The 19,682-nt window shown below is 38.1% G+C and overlaps 1 protein-coding gene across 1 annotated transcript; it reads right to left on the bottom strand.

Moving 5' to 3' along the window:
* Positions 1–6,286: 6,286 nt before the first annotated feature.
* Positions 6,287–17,729, bottom strand: LOC146323183 (pyridoxal kinase-like). Its single transcript, XM_084725429.1, has 11 exons — positions 17,451–17,729; positions 15,883–15,937; positions 11,900–12,004; positions 11,561–11,644; positions 11,068–11,102; positions 9,967–10,052; positions 9,647–9,692; positions 9,436–9,547; positions 9,157–9,293; positions 8,829–8,895; positions 6,287–6,753 (listed from the first exon to the last, which is right to left on the bottom strand). Exons 1-11 carry the CDS (start codon positions 17,529–17,531, stop codon positions 6,626–6,628), a joined length of 936 nt encoding a protein of 311 aa, XP_084581555.1. The 5' UTR covers positions 17,532–17,729; the 3' UTR covers positions 6,287–6,625.
* Positions 17,730–19,682: the final 1,953 nt, after the last annotated feature.

The following is a 19,682-nucleotide window of genomic DNA, read 5'->3' as shown; positions in this document are numbered from 1 at the left end:
ACATCCGGTCCGGCCCCTCATTCATTCTCAGGAAAATCATTCAAATACGCGATATTTTTTAAACAACGTGCCTCTGCAGCCCCACACACGCACATACATGTTATACAAGTTCAGGAAAAAAGTAGCAGAAGCATATTAACTGAAATAGACCAAATGTCAAGGCTGTCACAATATCAGATTTTGACCACATGATGATCATGGCAAAAAGAATTCACAATAACAATATTTTCACAATATCTAAAGAAAGTTTTGGGTGGAGAATCTATCAGTCAAATTCAGCTTTAACACTGTTCATTGTAGGGCTGAGCAATATATCGATATTAGCCTATAGCAATATTGCCTTAGATTCTGGATATTGTGATGAATATGATGTGATGAAGTCCTGCATGACCCTGTTGTGGTTTATTTAATAATAAACACCTACTCACTGTACATTATCTTGCTTATTACATGGTTACTTACCAAACAACATTTAATAATTTGACACTAAATATTAATTTTATAGATTTTTTTCACAATAGTGACCTGCTCACTGTAAAATATCCTGCTTGTTTAATGGTTATTTACCAAAAAGCAATACTTTGACACAAAATATAAATTTTAAAATGAATTAAGTGATTTAACAGTGATTTTATTGTTCCTCCAGAGTCTATGATCAGAACTGTGTCCATAGCAACGGTCTGTTCTTCATGACAATGGTCTGTTCTACATAGCAACAGTTTACTACACAGAAATAACAGACCTAAAAATGCTGCAACTGACCAGTCAAAGTCGAGTATTTAACAAAGTCATGTAATAAATCATGATATAGCCTGAGTATTGTGTTTTCCTGGTTTTAAAGACTGTGTTACAATTGTGGCACAGACTAAAAATATTGACATATTATTTATAATACATGTTGCTGGTGAATGAATTACACTCAAAATCCATGTGTATGGAGGTGGAGACAGTGTCTGTAACCATAACTGTACCAAAGCGTACAAAAGCAGCATACAGTATGTTGAAGTGCCGCTTGATTATTTACACCTGAAATTTTCAAAATGGGCAGTGGACAGTTTCAGGGAAGGCTCAGTGAATGGAAATACATTATTTATGACATTAGTTATCAGAGAAAGATCACACTGAAAAGCTTAAATCTGTGTCATCTGGTTACAGAGATTAAAGCTGGGGAATATCGATATTATATTGTGATGTGAGATTAGATATGATCTAAGATTTTGAATGTCATCATATCATGATAAGTGTTGTTTTTTTCCTGTTTTAGAAGCTGCATTACAGTGAAGTGATTTAAATTTATGAAATATTCTAGCTGTTCTGTTATTTGCCTTTACCCACTTAGCCATTATATTCACATTACTGTTGATTATTTATCAAAAATTGCATTGTGTTAATATTATGTGAAAGCACTAATAGTCATCCCTACAATATTGCCATAATATTGAGATACTGTTTTTAGGCAATTTAGCTGTTTTTCCCATTTTCACAACTAATACAATTAGTGCAAAACTAATAAATGCCCAACAGACCTTTTATATTTGGTGTAGCCTGAAGTTACACTGTATGTAAAACAGGGAAAACGACTATTTTCACTCAACTGTTGAGCATCTCTGGGATAAAATCACACAATATTATCATGCCTGTATTATTAACATGATTTTAACATTATTAGTATTATTAGCATGATATCAATATTTCTTTTTTTTTTTTTTTTAAATATGGTTATCAGCATTAATGGTATATCACAAACCCCCACTCTGTATTTTGCTGCATGTCCCTGTGACCAGTTAGAGTACATTAGTTCACAGAGCAGGCTGTTTCTTTAAATATTAAGAATTTCTTTCATGTAAAATGTAATTTTGCAACAGGAATAATCCATTTGTCTCAGAAAGACAAATTAGATAGGCCTCTCTAATATTCAAAACAATATAAACTGCATGTTTCTACATGAGTCTACACAAGAAGAACTTTATTTTTATTCCACTAAACTAAAACCAAAGTTCACAAAGTGCTTACATACAGTAAAAAATATTAAATAATAGCAGCAAGCAGTCACGTCATTAAAGTAATTTCACTCCCTGAAGATGTGTGTGTGCATGTTTGATCAGTTTTAGACCACTTTAGCCCTCTGCTGGTGTTTTTGCATAGCTGCAGTGTGGAATTAAGACAAGCTGAGGGATCAGACACTGGTTGTACACATAACGCTCTGTGACCCTCTCTGTGACAAATCTGGTATGTCTGTTGATAACATATGTTATATATAAGGGTGAAACATGAACCGGTCACAACATCAAGCGTATCCCTTCTCTTTCTCAAAGAAACCTGTAGTTTCTCCTTCAGGTTGCCGGGCAGAGGACCGTGCTCACCAATAAGATGTCCTCCTCACTTACTGTATTCAGGTTGCAGTTGGACAGACATGTTGGCCCGTCTGGTTATTTGGGTTAATGCTGGCTATTCATACCGTGGATTAGTGTTGGCAAAACAGAGCCGTCACCTGGCCCTAATCACACAATATAGTAAGCACTTGGCAGCAGACTTGTTTGCTTTTCTTCTGTATTTAGTGCTTTTATTTACACTCTTTCAAATTAAAAGCACCTGATCTGATTTCTCCTTCCGTCCTCTTTACAATACATGAATAAAACCAAATGCATTCATGTATTTTTCCAGCAGCTCATTTGCTTTTATTTGGAATACCTTTTTATGTTTTATGTTTGGACAAATAACAGTTTTTCTTTCTTTTTGATCCCATCTTCATCGCCCTTATTTAACCTGAACATGATCTGGATATTATACATATTTATCTTTCACATTTACTAAAAGGAGAAGAAGTGCCATCATTTGTATGCAGACATAGTAAACTGGCCTCAGGGAATAGTTAGCTCCCTCATGTGAACACTTTGCAGAACAGGCTCTATTTATGCTCCTTCACTCACACAGAAAAAGGCATCAGTAAAAAGAAGAAGCTTGAGGAGTAACAGATTACACGTAATGAAATTATGTACTCAAGAAACAAAAACTGTGATGGAATACAGTTGCAGAAAAATGGAAATCATTAGATTACAGATACATTTTGTAAAAATTTGGATTATTAGTAGAATTATATTTTTAAAGTACATTTTTTAAGAATAACAATATACTGTCATGTAGAGTGTGCACACATTACAAGTGGGGGTTCCACCTGTCCTACTGGATTGTCCTGTATTGAAAAATAACCTCTCCCCTCCTGAATCAATACAGGACACAATTTAACCCTTATTGTCATGCACACACTACCCTAATGCATAAATCTACATTTTCACATACTTAGAAATGATATGAGAAATAATAAACTGTACTTTCATGAGACACAGAATGACAGGAAGGTTGCTTGTCACTCAACACATTTTTGTTTGTTTTAATGCCAACAAATTCCTTAAAGAGAGACGCTGTTCAAATACAGATCTAAATGGCAGACAGATCACGAGGAGATCAGTCCCGTCAGTGTGAGTGAGCACAAGGCAAACTGTGCAGTTTGTCTCACAGAGTGTTTTCTGTTGCCTATGATGGGCTGTCCGACCTGGAGCAAGAAGTCCAGAGCAGAGTTATTTTTACAAACCAAACATTTTGCCCGATGTTTGAATCTGGAATATAATTGATGCAACTGTGCTCCACTCTTTTTGAATCTTTATTTCCCTTCAGAGCAGCACAGGACTTTGAAATTAGTGCATAAAAATTCACCAGAATGCAGGAAATTAAATGTCTGACTCCAAGACCCCCTGCTTGACTCGTGTCCCTGCGCCTGAGGCCACCTGCCTGCTCACAACACCACTCTGGTCTCAGCAAAACCAAAGTAACATGATCATTTCCTCCAGTGAAAAAAGGCTTCAAGGGTGGAAATTTTAACACTATAACTGCTAACCTTACCTACACAGATCAGCTGCTGATGTTAGCTACTCAGGAATGTAGTTAGCCGCCTAACCAGTCAATACCACTACTCCTGTAGGTGGTGACCAGGATGGTGCATTGGTATTTAAACAGCCCCAGAAAAAGTTTCTGTCATTTTTCTGTCAGTGCTGTGTGAATAGCTGCTAAACAAACAACATTGTGATACTTGGATTAGGTTACTAATTACATTTTTTAAACAGGTAATCAGGGATTGTGTGGGAAGACATTTTGAAAGTAACCCTCCCAACCCTGAAAAAGAGTTAGCACACACTTTAGAGACTCATCTGGAAACCTATTAATAAAAAAATAAAATAAAATCAAAACGCACTTTCAGTAAAAGATTCATAATTTATTATTTCTGTTCTTATATTGCTCTACATCAGAGCAGCAGCTCAAGGTTTGGCACTTGACTTTCTAACATTATGTGTGAGGATCAACTATTGTTACATTGGTACACAAAAACATTCACGACCAATGTGTTTTTTTCTTCCTAACCCTGTTAAGGCTATTATACAGCATGGTCTCTCATACAGACTCTTTTGCGATAGATATGACAACAGTTAAAAATGAGAAAAAAATTAGTTATTATTTAGTAAATATACTAAAGATTATCTGTGCAAATACCTCAATTTGAGATGTTAAAGACATGGATCTAACATGTTACACACCTGCTAGCTCGAGAAAGCAATGCATAATTAAAAAAATGAGGTGAAAACATTTTCAGAAAATTGATTAAAAGAACATTTCTTTAGACATCAACTATTATGATTATCATTTAAGTTAGTCTGTTTCGAGCAAAACTAAGTGAAATAAATCTGGGTCATGACTCTGTATAGACTACATAAACATTGCATAAGACATTTTGTGGGAGTTACAATACACATCTCAGCACTTATAATGCATCCAATCTACATGTATAACGTGGTGACACTTTACTTAAAGTGCATGGTAGAAGTACAAGTACATTATAAGCACAATGCATGCATTCATATCATTTCTGAAAACTCACAATGCAATAAAATGTTGTGAATCTGACATCATTGTTAAGAAACTACAACCCCAATTCCCCCCAAAAAGTGAGGATGTTGTGTAAAACATTTATATTAAAAGGAAAAAAAAACAGAATGCAAGGATTTGCAAATATTTTTTGACTTGTATTCAAATGAATACAGCACAAAGACCAGATAATTAATGTTCAAACTGATAAAAGTTGTTTCTCAATATATGCTCATTCTGTATTTGATGCCTGCAACAATTTTTCAAAAAAGGTTGGGACAGGGGCAACAAAAGACTGACCAAGTTGTGAAACAGGTAAACAGGTGAATTGGTAACAGGTGACAGTATCATGACTGGGTTTTAAAGGGGCTTCCTTGAAAGGTCCAACAGTTTAAGAGCAACATTTCTCAACACAAAACTGCAAGAATTTAGGGATTTCATAATCTAAATCCATAATATCATTAAAAGGTTAAGAGAATGCAGAGAAATATCTGCTTTAAGGGGCAAGGCCAAAAACTTATATGCCCGTGACCTTTGACCCCTCAGGCAGCACTGCATTGAAAACTCACATAATTGTATAAAGGACACTACGTGGGGTTGGGAACACTTTGGAAAACCATTGTCAGTAACTGCTGTTGGTAAGTTAAGAGTCGACCATGTGAGGTGAAAGCCATTTATCAACAGCATCCAAAAACCCTGATTTCTGCACCTGCCTGCAGTCCAGACCCGTCTCCCACTGGAGACGTGGTGCATTATGAAGCACAAAATACAACAAGAGAGACCCCGGACTGTTGAGCAGCTGAAGTCGTACATAAAGCAAGAATGAGAAAGAATTTCACTTTCAAAACTTCAACTGTTAGTGTCCTCAGTTCCCAAACACTTAGGGAGTGTTGTTAAAAGAAAAGGTGATGTATCACAGAGGTAAACATGCTCCTGTCCCAACAAGTTCAGAATGAGTTTAAATTTACAACAACAACAACAAAAAAAAATTAATCAGTTTGAAACATCTGGTCTTTGCACTGTATTCAGTTAAATACAGGCTGTAAAGTTTTTGCAAATCATTGCATTGTTTTAATTTACATTTTACACAACATCTCAACTTTTATGGACTTGGGGTTGTACTATATACTGTATATTCTCACCAGAAGCTGTTCGCACCTTTGTTTTTGCATTATGTGCTTCTTGACACATTGTGTTTTGATTGTATTATAGATATTTCCACGTGCTTATAATGTCTTGTGAGCAACTTTAACACTTTAAGTACATGTGACTAGTCCTTACTTACTATCATAACCTAAACAAGTAGAGGCCTGGTTATGCATGCATCACTGGTTTTGTGTATTTTCTATTCAGCTTAATTTGAGATGAGTTGTTTTATAGCTAGAAATAATTTTCACCATGTTAAGGAGGATTCAAGTACACTATCTTTAACCCTAAACATAGTTGGCTAATGTCCTTTTTTTCTGTTGAAGGGCAGATGATGTCTACACAGGCCATAGTACAGACACACATATGGCAGTGATTCCAGTGTGTTTGTGAGCAGAATGTACATTGAACAAATCCCCTCTCATGGACACATCAGAGATTCTGTAAGGCAGAGACACGCGACAGTCTTCGATGTGAAAATCCTACATGTCTGGTGGATAGCCCGGATTTGAAGCTGATTTGCACCAGCAGGGCGTGAATGTTCACGGAAACGTTACCGCCTTCATTGTGAAGACTTGTGTAAAACCGTTGCTTCCACTACAATGGCAGGATTCTCGATGTCGGCTTTGCTCTGAACCATCCGTAGCTCCAGTTGTGCAGGGCTGGGCCTTTTCCCTGGGCCAGCCTTCTCTGAAAGACGGAAGACAAGAAGCACATTTAAAAAACAAAACAAAAACAGTATTCATAAAGCTTCCTAGTTTCTCCTAATGACAAAATTTTACGACAATTCTTAGACTAAGAAGAATTTCTCTTAATATTTAAAGCTACTACAAGTAAAATTCATATTTTGTAGATTTTGGAGGCCCTTGTGGGCAAAAATGGCCATGTGTCTGCCATAATAGCTGCTTAAAATTAAACAGGAGGAGATTCTTATTTAAAGAATTTTATTTTTTGGTTAACATCCTACTCGCTTTAACTTTGGCTAGGAAGATATAAACGCAGCATCTTGGTCCTTGAGAAAGCTCCTAAGGTGAAAAACTGTGTACACAGCAGGGACGACTTAAGCAGACTTAAACTGATGGTCTGTCACAGCCTTCATCGGTGATCACACAATTACCGCACTTTTACCGTCGTCTCATATCTGAGGCGATGTGCAGACTGTGGAAATAAATACTCTATTTAGCTATAGTTCATTTCATTTGCACTAGATGTTCGCACCTCGTAGGTGAACGAGAGGACATTCATGGAGACAGTGGGCCTCCCTTGCAAATTTCAAATACATTGGGCCTCATGCAAAAACCGCATGGACGAACAGATTTGTTCTTAAACGGTGCATATGAGTGATTTAAGAGACCTTGTGGCATTCACCAGTCTTCTCATATTTTGAATTTTCTCTCAGACTCCAACACAGTTTCCAAGTGGTCCAGACCTGTCGTGGAGTCTGTCTGTGCTGTCAGTCTGCTGTTATCCAAACTGAAGTTTTTCCACCAATGACTGCATATTTCATTAGTATGAAGACATTTTGAGATTGAAAAGTAAATTACATCAACATTATTCTGTCCGACTACATTTCAAATTATAATATAACTGTAAATTTACATATAAAGCCTCTCATCATTCATTCAATGTTCTATTATTACCTGCTGTCAGGTGTGTTGGCTGTTTATCTGCACATGCAGGTTTATGAAGTCTCTGTCCAGGCAAACATCCTCACTTATTCTGTCCTCTGTCTCCATGAGGAAACCTCCCCTTAACCCTCTCCTCTCGCTGCAGTCAAAGACCGGCCCATGCTGTGTGGAGTCGTTTTGTTTTTTTTGTTTTTTTTAAGTGATTTTCATATTGAGATGTTTCTTCTTTATTCCTGTGACAGTCCCTCTGGTAACACGGCATTAACAGCACTCGCTTTTCCCATTTCTTTGCTTTAGCAGGTGTTTTAATTCCACTGCTGACTCTGATAAAAATGCAGATCTTCCTTTAAGGATCTCTGAAAGCTTGATGTCAAACTCTAAACCTGTAATGTTCCGCTTTTTTTTTCTCTTTGATGCCATTTTCAATGAACACTTCCTGACATATGGAGCAGGAAGCACAGCCATATATGGTATTATAGGGGCGTCAATTATGCTTATTTACAAGTCTCATGCACGTGCACTCAAATACACACAGGTGGATTATTTACACAATTTTCTGAAGTTGAATCTGATATGGCGTGTTCGTATGAGGCCTTCGTACAAAAAAAGTAAGACAAATTTAAGACAAGAATACAACAATCAGCATGTGAACAGGCTACTGTGCAAGCAGGCCTGTGTTTGCAAAGATTTTGTAAACTACTTCTAAGGCCTTGGACTTTTTGAACTTTGGATTACTGGTAAACCTTGCAGTCACAGGGTTATTCCTGCCTCTGTGAATATCAAGCCTGTTAATCATCTTGTGTTTTTTTTTTTGTTTTTTTTTTACACAAAGTTAAAAGAGCAACGGTTCTCCTGATTTTTACTCATTTCCTATAAATAGCAAAGCAAAACCTGTGAGATGGCAAACTATGTGATTTAATCAACCAAGAAGATGTCTGTCTCCACTATAGTTTTTCTTTTTAAGATAATGCCAGTGGCCTTTCACACTATTGGTTGACACATTACTATTGCCTGTGTAAACACAACGTTAACAGCAGAAGGGAGCAAACAGTGCTCCTTCATCTGCAGCGAACAACTTCAAGAGAAACTAGAGCGACAACACGACAAACACAAGTTAACAAACACACACAAACCTACCATTGGCATAAGTAATGGTCCTCTTAATGACATGGTGCATGACTGAAACAGTCTTTTCACAGGCAGCCTGTGAAAAACAGAAGGAAGCTGGGATTAATTTATTACAGAGTACAGTAACATATAGAGCTGCTGCTTTTTTTCCCCTCTTTGGACGACACGTGATCTTGGGTTTTGGGATCGACATTTTCACAATTTTACAGACCAAACAGATTAATCGAGAAAATAATAGATGGATTAATCGATGCTGAATATTCAGTTGCAGCCCCTGTGACAAAATTCCACCAGATTCCATCGAGTTTTTGACTGAAAAGTTGAGTGTGTCGCTGACCTTCAGGTCTTTGGGGTGATGGTGAGTCCAGGCGAGCAGCATGGCAGCAAACAGGTCTCCTGTCCCTACAAATACAGCGTCCACTTTGGGGATGTCCATGCAGATTTTCTGACTGGTGTTGGTCCCATCTGGTTTCACTACGGTGAGGACACACAGAGTTTTCTGTTCTTTTTTCTTATAATTTCTGTATCATTTTACATACACACACCCTTCTGTTTTTGAATGGAAGCGACTGTAATGCAGACGTTTTGTCCGGAGACAGTTTGGTCGGTACTGTACCTATTTTTTGGCTCCCAAGGGCCACCAGGAATTGGTCCCCACGTTTTGAGGGCAGGTCCGTGCTGGTGAGGACCACGGTCTCTGGACCCATTTTATGTAGCAAGTCCATCACCTGTGGAGTAAGAGGGGTCCCATTTCCTCAAGCTTTGTACTTTCTGGTTTCATAAACTAAATCAGATAAAGCACAACGAGAATTACGTGGGATTCTCACCTGAACAGCATCTTCCTCTGTGTTGATTTTCCTCCCAGTTAACAGCCTGTGCAGAAACAGACAGGAGTTATTTGATTCAGTTAGAGAAAGGTTAAACACACGTTCCCTCTTTCACATAATGTGGATTTTTATACACATTATGAGGTGCAGTCACAGTGTTTATCTGCATCAGATAATGATCCATGTCTTACCATGTGTTTCTCCCTGTTAGCTAATAATGTCAAAATGGAATCACAGCCTAATTCACTTTAACAGGCTGCATTTTATGGATTTTTCAAACTATGCTGTTTATCAGTTTTGATGACTGGAAGTGCACTCACTCTGCTTCAAACTGGTTGGGGGTGAGGATGTCAGCCAAAGGCACTACTTTGTCCCTGTAGACTGGCAGCAGGTTCTCTGGAACGTACTGAAACAGACAACAAAGACAAGAACTACCTTCCAGGTCTTTTAAGTTTCCTTTCCAGTTTGTAAACCTACTTACACATGACAGCTGCTTTTTCAATAAGACTGAAATCCCATCCGTCAAAACAAATAAGTGCCATATGAATGACAGATACAAGGTTCTTTTAAAAGGACAAGTATATAGGATTTAGTGGTATCTGATGCGGAGTCTGTAGACAGCAAACACCTCATCTCACCCTCCCCTTCCAACCCTGTGGGAGAGCCAACATGACCATGACACTTGTGACAAAGGGCCTTATCTCAGAGGTCAGCAACCTTTCAAAAGAGCCATTCAATGTTTTGTTGCATTTATGAAATAACAAAACAACAATAAACTTTTAACTTTTTTGGGTTATTTTTATAGGACAGTGCTATCACCAGCAAAACACAAAATTAAAGAATCGTGGAGGAAAAAAAATCCACTGGCATGTGCAGGTCTACTTTGAAACACATTAGTTATAAAGACTTCTGCAGGCCTACTCTGATCCTCCCTGTGCTACAAGCAAATGCAGCGAGCTTCTTCTGGAAACGTTTTTCAGCATTACTTTTTTGTTGCTTGCTAATTTCTCACTGGAGGTAAAGTAAGCTGGCAGTGTTGGTGGTGAAAGCATTTTTTCGTTTTTAGGATTTTCCACCTCCAAAATGTAGAGGACAAAGCTGTAGGTGCGGACTACAACTAGGGCTGCAACTAACAATTATTTTATAGTCGATTAATCGGTAGTTGTTTGTCTATAAAATGTCACAAAATGGCAAAAAAATGTTGACCAGCGTCTCCCAAAGCTCAAGATCACATCCTCAAATGTCTTGTTTTGCTCACAGCCCAAAGACATTGAGTGTACTGTCATGAAGTAGTAAAGAAACCAAGATACATTCACAATTAAGAAGATGGAATCAAAGTATTTTTACTTTTCTTCTTACAAAAATACTCAAACTGATAAATTAAAATTCTAGTAAATTCTTGTCAGCTGTATGATGCTTACCATAGCACCTTGGTCTCCCATAACAGGATCACAAACTGTGGAAAAGAAAATTCAAAATCAATTAATAATTAATCTAATGATTACTTTATCAATCAACTGATTAATCAGCATCTTCATCATTTCTTAAAGCCCAAGGTGATGTCATGAATTTATTCATTAGGCGCGACCAACAGTTGAAAGCCCAAAGATATGCAGGTAATTACTATTATCGGCAAACTGATTCATTAACTAACCAAAATTGCAGAGATGTACTGATCCACATTTCTTTTCAGTTCCGTTCCGATATTTGAATTTGGATATCTGCTGAGAATTTCAGCTTGTCATGCGTTTGTAATGAGTTTGTTCAGAACATGGTGGTTTATGTTCATCATTTTTGTGCTGGTTTATTGTTACACCATGAATGCCTTGTATCAATGTCACACCCGATATTGGATTGGTCTCATTGTAACAATACTGGTCAATCTATTTTGCAATGTGAAGAATGTAAACTCACCATATACCAGGCTGGGATTGGCCTTTTTCAGCTCCTGAATAATGTCAACCACCGTCTCCAGGAAGGACGTGTCCCTGCTGTAGCCTTGGGGATGAAAACAGTGAAAAGTCTACAGTTACTTTCCTGTTCCAAGTACTTCAACTATTAATAAAACTATATCAATCCATCTATTGCAGCCCACAGAGTGAGAAATGCAGGTATTTCTGTTCTACTGCTGTTATCTCCTCTAATCGACAAAGCTGTCAGAAGCCTGGGCTGCTCAAGATCCACGCCGCCATGTTTAGGCTTTTTCATCTCTGCATTTCTTTACCCCCACAGCGATTCGCTGCTCAGACTCACCTGTGAGGATGTAGTCATAGTGGTTCACCTTATTGAGCTTAATGCCCTCGTACAGCACATTCAGCTCCTCTGCTGTCAGTACTTGTCCTTTCCAATGGGCGTAGCCTAGGATTCAATGAAGAGATTCAAAATTAAATTTTACAGATGCTGACTTTAGATTTAGAGAAGAGGCTCTGTAGGGGACTGTGATACACACTTAAGCACTGCTTAAACTAAGAAAAACACTGTATTATTGTAGTCATGCAGTGTGTCAATCTAAAGAATACACAGTTACACAGTTTATCCTCCTTGTTCTGTGTTCCCATCCCCCCACTCCCTCTGCTGAGGTCCCTCTTCTCTCTGGTGCCCAGAGCCAAACGGGGCCTCCACTGACGGACTGAATGGGATGCCTGTATCCTAGCTGCCAGCTTCCCCCTTTTCTTTGTCCCTCATTCGGCTTTAACCTAGAATAAACTCTCAATAGCTGTTCTGACTGCAAATGCTCGGACGCAGAATGGGCACAGACCTCGGTATATTCTTCGTGCTGAAGCACAGAGTTCACACGGAGCTCAACCCTGACCGCGAGCCAGCGGAGAACAACTCCTGCAGAGAGGACTGAGCACAAAGCTCGAGTCAAAGCAGACGGATGTGCTGCGGTTGGAGGTGAAAGTGTCTATCAACGCCTCCAATTAAAGTGAAAATGTCAGGATATTAAAGTTGTTTAGACACACTAATATAAACTAGAATTAGGTTGCGGTCTACGTGCTCAATGCTGACCAGTTTCCTTTCACACAGCAGCAGGTGTTTATATTGATTTCAGTGGTTTCTATGCTAATGTCTCCTGCCCCTGCAGTGGAAGCACATTCTTCACATACTTTGGCACCGTGAACCCCAGATTATAACCCTATCCTCTCTGCAGGTGACTCAGCCAACAAGGTTCAACTTGAGAAATAATATTTCATGTTGTTTTCCTTGATGGAGCAACATCTTCCTGCCCCAGTGGAAAAAAACGACGATTATGAAGCATATCTGTGAGACAGGGTGGTGCTACTTTTACTGAGAAGACTAGATGTTAAATGCATTGCAGCCTTCACTCTGTTTACACTCTAAATCTGTTTCATGGCATTTGCTCAATTGTTCAATTGTCTAAAAGCAACACGTTAAAGGGGCAGTTCACCTAAAATATATATTTTTTTCCTCTGGCCTACAGTTTCTACAGTATTAATGGAGTAATGATACTGCTCACAACAAGGTCTATGGATTATTCTGAGTACTATATTTTGATATTTTCAAAAAGCACTTTGAGTGACATCTATATTTGAGTGAAGACAGATGTCTCCAAAACAATAGATTATATAACAATTTAAATAAAAAAATCTTCCGCTTTTAAATTAATGAATGTTGCACACATGCAGCGAGCATTTCAACTATCCTGGAAACAGGAGTTTAGGTGGGTGGTGTTAGAGGATGATGTGACGATGACTTGGTTTACTTGCTCAGACTTTGCTGATGTTGTCTCCTTGACTTTTTGTACTTCAACCACGGGTAAGTAGGCTACATAGTTAAATAGTTTATTTTCTTTATGTCTTTATGATTGGGAGTCTGCGCGGGGTCTCTTATTCTGAAAATTTACTGGATTATCTCTGCTTTTTTGTATCTGGCTTCCTGCCCGCTTGATCTGCTCTGTGCAAACTGACGCCACATCCGTCAAAAATAGACGTGGCGCATATGTGAAGCCGAGGCGCTGCCGGTGAAATCACAAGCATTGTATAGAATGGCAGCCCTCAGCCCCGGCTGATGTGGCACAGCCATAACGAAACACAGCTGTGCCTGGTGGAATCGAGCTTTTACTTGGTTCGGTACAACCAGTAGCTTATGGTGGCTAATGTTAGCTAATGTTAACAAGCTTTATTACTGCATAAATCAATTTGTGGACTTTAGTTTCTGCTCACAGTCCAATTCAAGTCACTCTCATGAGATCAACAAGTGATGGTGTCTTTAAAACAACTGATTGAAGAGGATCTTGGGAAACGGGAGGGAAACTGAATGCACATCCAAAATTACACAGACGCTCTTTAGAAGTATTTGAAGATTGAACTAGGGTTCATCGTGATGGCTGACAGTCATCGACCGCTCTACCATCCTTCTACCATCTTAACACCGTGATTTAAAAGCCTTCTGTATTTGAGACTGTTTGTCCCCTCAGAGCTGCCATAGAGTTGTTGCCTATGATTGTTTTTTTTGTTTTTTTGTCATGCGAGAGAGAAAGCAAGAAGAAGCTGTTGCTCCTGTTCATGGCACCATGTCTCCATGTCGTGTTTACTGTTTTCTAACTAAGTTACGGACATTTGGTGCAGAGACAAAGACAATTTAAGACACAACAAAGATATCATCGTTGATCACAGTGTTTCACTGTGGACGTCATCATGTCATCATTTGGTAGAGATCGTCCAAACATAGATAGAAACTTTTTATCTTGTGCACAGAAGAAACATGATGTCCTTTTTCCCTCATTAGTTTAGATTATTCCCTAATTTTATTTATTCTATTAATTGATCCCTTATAACAGTTACCTTCTTCCTGACTTGATTCTATTCTTAATGTAGCATAATCACATAGCATTTATTACAAACAGAAAATACAGATAATGTTAGGCTGAAATGTCAAATGTTTACATAATTTACTATTTCAGTTGATGCTTTTTAAGACGCCACAAAGAATGAATGACTAGAATGTGATCTAGTCCTGAGATGATACATAAGATGAAGTGTGTGATATGTATTCTTTATGTTTGGTGCAATTAAACAAATCTTGCATGTCTTTTGGTCTCTTCTCACCTCACTTGATCTCTGTGCATGCATTATGATGCATCGTTAAATCCTAGACATTCTCTATTAGCTGCTATTAGAGAAGACAGGTGGAGTTCACATGACAAAACAGATACTGATCTTGCACTATCGGCAGCTGGGAAACGCAGTTATTGACCGGAGAGCCGCTGTTTTGCCAAATCCTTTACAGAGGAGGACTGAGCTTTCAAATTATTAGACGCTTTGTGAGGCTTATTATAAAATTAAGGGGAAGAACAACATGAATTTATATTTTCAGACACTTGTAATAAATATTCAGCAAAGGAATCCTGCCATATAAACCTTTACAGTAATAAGTATTTTGTTTGCCAGACTCTGTATGTTGTAGTCTATGGTCTGTGTGTTTTTGTTTGGAACTTTAAAGGTGGATGTTTTTTTCCTTAATATCCTTAATTTAAAGAAAAAAACAATCATTCATTAAAGCAGAATCTGTTGTTGCATCTATTTAATCAAAGAAGTGGAGTTAACTGAGATGGAAGATAAACTGATCAGAGACAAAAGGTTCTGAGAAAACATTAACTTTAAAGCCGACTGACGACCAAGACGATTGCATAACACCGTCAGATAAAGCAAAACAGAGATTATCCAATACAAGCAAGGCAAAGTACAAGAACCTCAGACAGTGATTAACTCGCTGCCACCTAATTAAAAAAAGCACACAGTGGAGTCAGTCTTGTTCTAAGCTAGAAAAGTCAAACTTCTGACTCTCTCTGATTCAGCTTCTCAAATGTGAATATTTTCTAGTGTCTTTACTCTCTGACAGTAAACTGAATATCTTTGGGATGTGAGCAAAACAAGATATTTGAGGACGGCTTTGGGAAACACTGATTGACCTTTTTCACCATTTTCTGACATCTTCTAGACAAAATAACTGATCAATCGTATTGGCATCGCCCCAAAAACATCTACTATCAGTATAGACGATGCAAACAAAACGACCACTAGCAGTCAGAGTCTGCAGAAAGAATCTTTCCAGAAGTGTACGACACCACAGGAATCACAACTTTATTCATATTTGGATAAAAAGATGAAAAGGGTCGAGTTATTAAGGAAGTGGAAAATGACTCAATCTGCTCTGAGTGAATGAAAGCCACTGAGTTTTCTCACACCGGGTAATTTAAAAGCACTCAGCCAAACCTGTGTGATTGGAGAACTGCACAGAGTTGATGGAGTCCACTTCAAAGCCGAGCACCTGAGAAAGAGAGTAATGAAGCAGCTGTTGAAACAGAGAACAATGACGCCTGTACATCACCGGGTCTCACTGATCTTCTGAATTTCACTGTACTGTGGGAACAGCATGATAAACGCCTGTGAAGGCTATTCAGTGTACTGTTATATATAATGCTTTCTCCTGCACTTAAAGCAGTCATTTCTGTGGACTGTCTGAAAATGAACCTGCTGAACTCAGGCTGGAAACTTGTTGGAGATAAGGCCCATAAAACGGATCACTGATTCAGCTTTTTCCTGCCTCTGCACAGGTCACACACTGAAAATATCTTAATACATACATGATATTCATTATAACGGATTTATAATGGAACTCAGGCTTGTTTTAGGTGTTTAAGGTCTGATTAATATGGGAAATCAAATCCTAAAACCTTTAAAACCGTTCTGAAAGGTCTGGTCCTTTAGTAGATCAAATCCAACAACGTGTAAACAAACCTCTTACTTTTATATTTGGTTTGCACGGCTACCTGTAGCTGCAGAGTGTTTTGAAAGAAGCGGAAAAAGCTAAGGCAACTAGACTCTAAACTACTCTGAAAGTTTGAGTTTGTGGATATTTCAGCAGTTTTATTTAACCCATTATAACCCATAGTCCATTAAGCTACGTGGGTTATTTCTAAAACTTGGAATTCTGTCTCTGTTTTATGCTGTTTTCCTTCTTGCTGTTTTTAAAATTATTAAAATTATAATATAATTAAATCATATTAAAAACTAAAATGCTCAAAAAAACCTAAAAAACTAGTAATTAACCATCCACACTGTCTTCTGGCAAATGAAACCCAACAATATTTTTAAAAAAACACAACTTTCACAGTTGTTTTGCACTACTTGCTATCTGTAGCTGCAGTGTGTTTTGTAACGTGTGGGGATAACTGACAACAAGACTCTGAATCAGTCTTAAATTTTGTTCTGAACTTTGTCACATTAGAGCACATTTTTCATCAAGTTTGCAGACATTTTACTTTTTTTATTTTACAACCACTGTCCATCAAGCTAGGTGGGCAATTTCTATTTCTATTTATAAATACTGTGATTGTTTCCCTGCTTTTTCTCCCCCTTTGGTAAATCAAATCCAACAACATTATAAAAAAAACTCCAGATTTTACAATTGTTTTGCACTAGTTGCTACCTGTAGCTGTTTTGTAAAGAGTGTAAACAATGTCAACTACTTAGACTCTAAATCATTCTCGACAGATGTTTTGAATATTGTCATATGTGTGTCATTGAGTTTTTAGTTATTTTAGTATTTTTATTTTACAGACTCTGTCCATTAAGACAGGTGGGTAATTTCTGCAAATTGGGAAACGGCCTCATGTTTCCGAGGGACAGAAAATACTGTTGCAATAAAGGCAATACTCCTCTCACAAATCAGGAAGTCACACATTTTGCATTTATTTTTTATTTTTCTGCTTTATTTTGCCTTCCTCGTTCTTGTTACTTAATCTAAAACGTTTCACCTGAACGTAAGATCCAGTTCTTACCTGCAGCGGGAATGTTGCCGACTTGTTCCCAACGTATCCCCTGACAACATGACTCTGAATGGACAACACACGACACTCCATTACCGCAAATACACCGACCGCGTTTAAAAACACCGAGCAGAAACAGCAGACGCCACGAGTCCTAAAGCTGCATTAAAGAAACCTTCAGGCTCTGACACGCTGAAACTTAGCATGTGAGGAGTAACTCCGGCATTAAAGGGCAGAAGCGGCGCTGCTGCTAGTGACATTTACACTTTTTCTTCAGGCACCTATAAGGACAGCTAAACTGGTGCGTTCACGGGCTCCTTTAGAATGTGGGAGACTCCACTTTCCTCTTAGATAGTACGTTCACCTCAGCTTTCAGGCAGTTAAAGCGGTGGTTAAAAAACTCTTTCTCGTCAAGAACCCCTAAATTGACAAAAAATTAGACCACCAATTGATAAGATTTTATCAGAAGATCCCTTGTCTGACAATTATTTTGCATTTAGAAGTTTTATTACATAAAGTGTATGAAACCTATGAGCAGAATAGTCATACATTCTGTTACTGTGTTATTTGTGGATGTAATTACAGTATAAAAATAAATTATTTTCCCTTTTTCAGGACCAATATATCCTGGACCAATGGATATATAAGTCGATGCCTGGGACCCCCTCAAGGACCCCTGGGGGTCCACTTTGAGAGCCACTGAGTTGAAGGTCTAATGTGTTAAATTTACTTGGATTTATTGGCAGAACATGACAATACATATGTATATTTAATAAAATACTAGAATTATGTTTCATTAGTGTATAATCTGAAACATGTATTGTGTTTTTATTACACAGCTTTATCAAATACTTCTTATTGGTCAATTACAGCATTCTTAGATCTATATAACAGACTTGCTATGTATTACAGACCATTGCTATGAAGAACAAACCATTGCTAAGGATGCAATACTGATCAAAGACTCTGAAGAAGGAAAAAAAAAATTTAAATCAATATTTTGTGTCAGATTGCTGGGGCTTTTAGGTTGTTTCGTTTTGGGTTTTTTCGGTAAATAACCATGTGATGAGTAGGTCAGGATGACTTTGCGTCAGGGGTCCTGCATCACCTTGTCGGGGTTTATTTCCCAGTAATGACCTGCTCATTGTGAATTATCTCTTACTTGTCACCTTAGAAGCTGTTTATATCTACAGAGACCCATAGGGTCCCATAGACATAGTTAGAAAAAAAAACCATTCTTTTCTGACACCATGCAGATCATAAACCCTTCAACATAGCATGCCATGTATTTGTTAACAAGTCCAAATACGAGAGTCCTGTCCAACATAGCGGTGACACTGATGTACAGGTCAAAGGCCAATGCAGCATCTGTGTATATATGTGTGTCGCCATGTTTCTACCGTAGCCCAGAACAGCAGACCAAACAAATAATGCCCTTTGTGTTTTTTTTTGTTTCACCTCCAACTTAATTTCTCTTTGGTTGCAAGTTGCCACTAAATCCTGCGCACTGGTCCTTTAAAAGTGGCCCACAGGTTCACAGTTTTTTTTTTAAGTATGTCTTAAAATAATAGCCAGTTGCCCATATAAAGATTGCAACATAATTTCCTTGCTGCAATCAACAGTCCTGTTCATACTGGCCTATAAACAATTCAGCAGGCTAAATCGGACAAATAGACAAAGTTCAAAGGACTGAACATTCCCCAGTGGTCAAAAAACAATGCAAAATTGCCCTCTTGGATGCCCCTTTTGTATATAAAGCATGATTAAGTGTTGTGTATGCTGCCTGCCAGGCTCCAGGATGAAGTAAGTGTGGAGGCTGTTAAAAACTGCAAGGGGGCACTTTTTTCATAATATAATATTCATTGCTTTAACCATGTAAGACCTTCAGACTGGCTAAATAACAAACAACATGAGGCTACTCAAAATCATTTATGATTCAGAGCACTCACATAACAATATAGTACTAGCACAGTGCTAAATATTGTGAGAACTTGTTAGAACAAAATCAGCGCTGGGAGGCCTGCAGACAGCTGTGTGCGGCTAGCAGCTGCGCTCTCTCTCACTTCTCTACACACAAGAAACAGCTGTTCTTAAACAACAGCTAAGTGATAGGAAATAGGATAGAAAATATCAGTGTATTGTAGAAGGATGGATTATGCAAACACAAAAAAGCCAGTCAGAATCATCGCCCCTGTTATGGCCATTAAAATTCGATATGTGGTGCCATTTTTAGGTGAAGTGTCA

Source organism: Lutjanus erythropterus, chromosome 8, assembly GCF_056507025.1.
Source record: "Lutjanus erythropterus isolate fLutEry1 chromosome 8, fLutEry1.hap2, whole genome shotgun sequence".
NCBI classification, from domain to species: Eukaryota; Metazoa; Chordata; class Actinopteri; order Lutjaniformes; family Lutjanidae; genus Lutjanus; species Lutjanus erythropterus.
This window is presented reverse-complemented; position numbering and strand designations above follow the sequence as displayed.

Coding starts and splice junctions, on each gene's coding strand:
- LOC146323183 (XM_084725429.1), bottom strand. CDS start 17,531: ATGGAGTGTCGTGTGTTGTCCATTCAGAGTCATGTTGTCAGGGGATAC. Junction 11,645..11,899: donor CTATGACTACATCCTCACAG/GTGAGTCTGAGC, acceptor TTCATCCCCAAG/GCTACAGCAGGGACACGTCC. Junction 6,754..8,828: donor GACCATTACTTATGCCAATG/GTAGGTTTGTGT, acceptor TCCGTCTTTCAG/AGAAGGCTGGCCCAGGGAAA.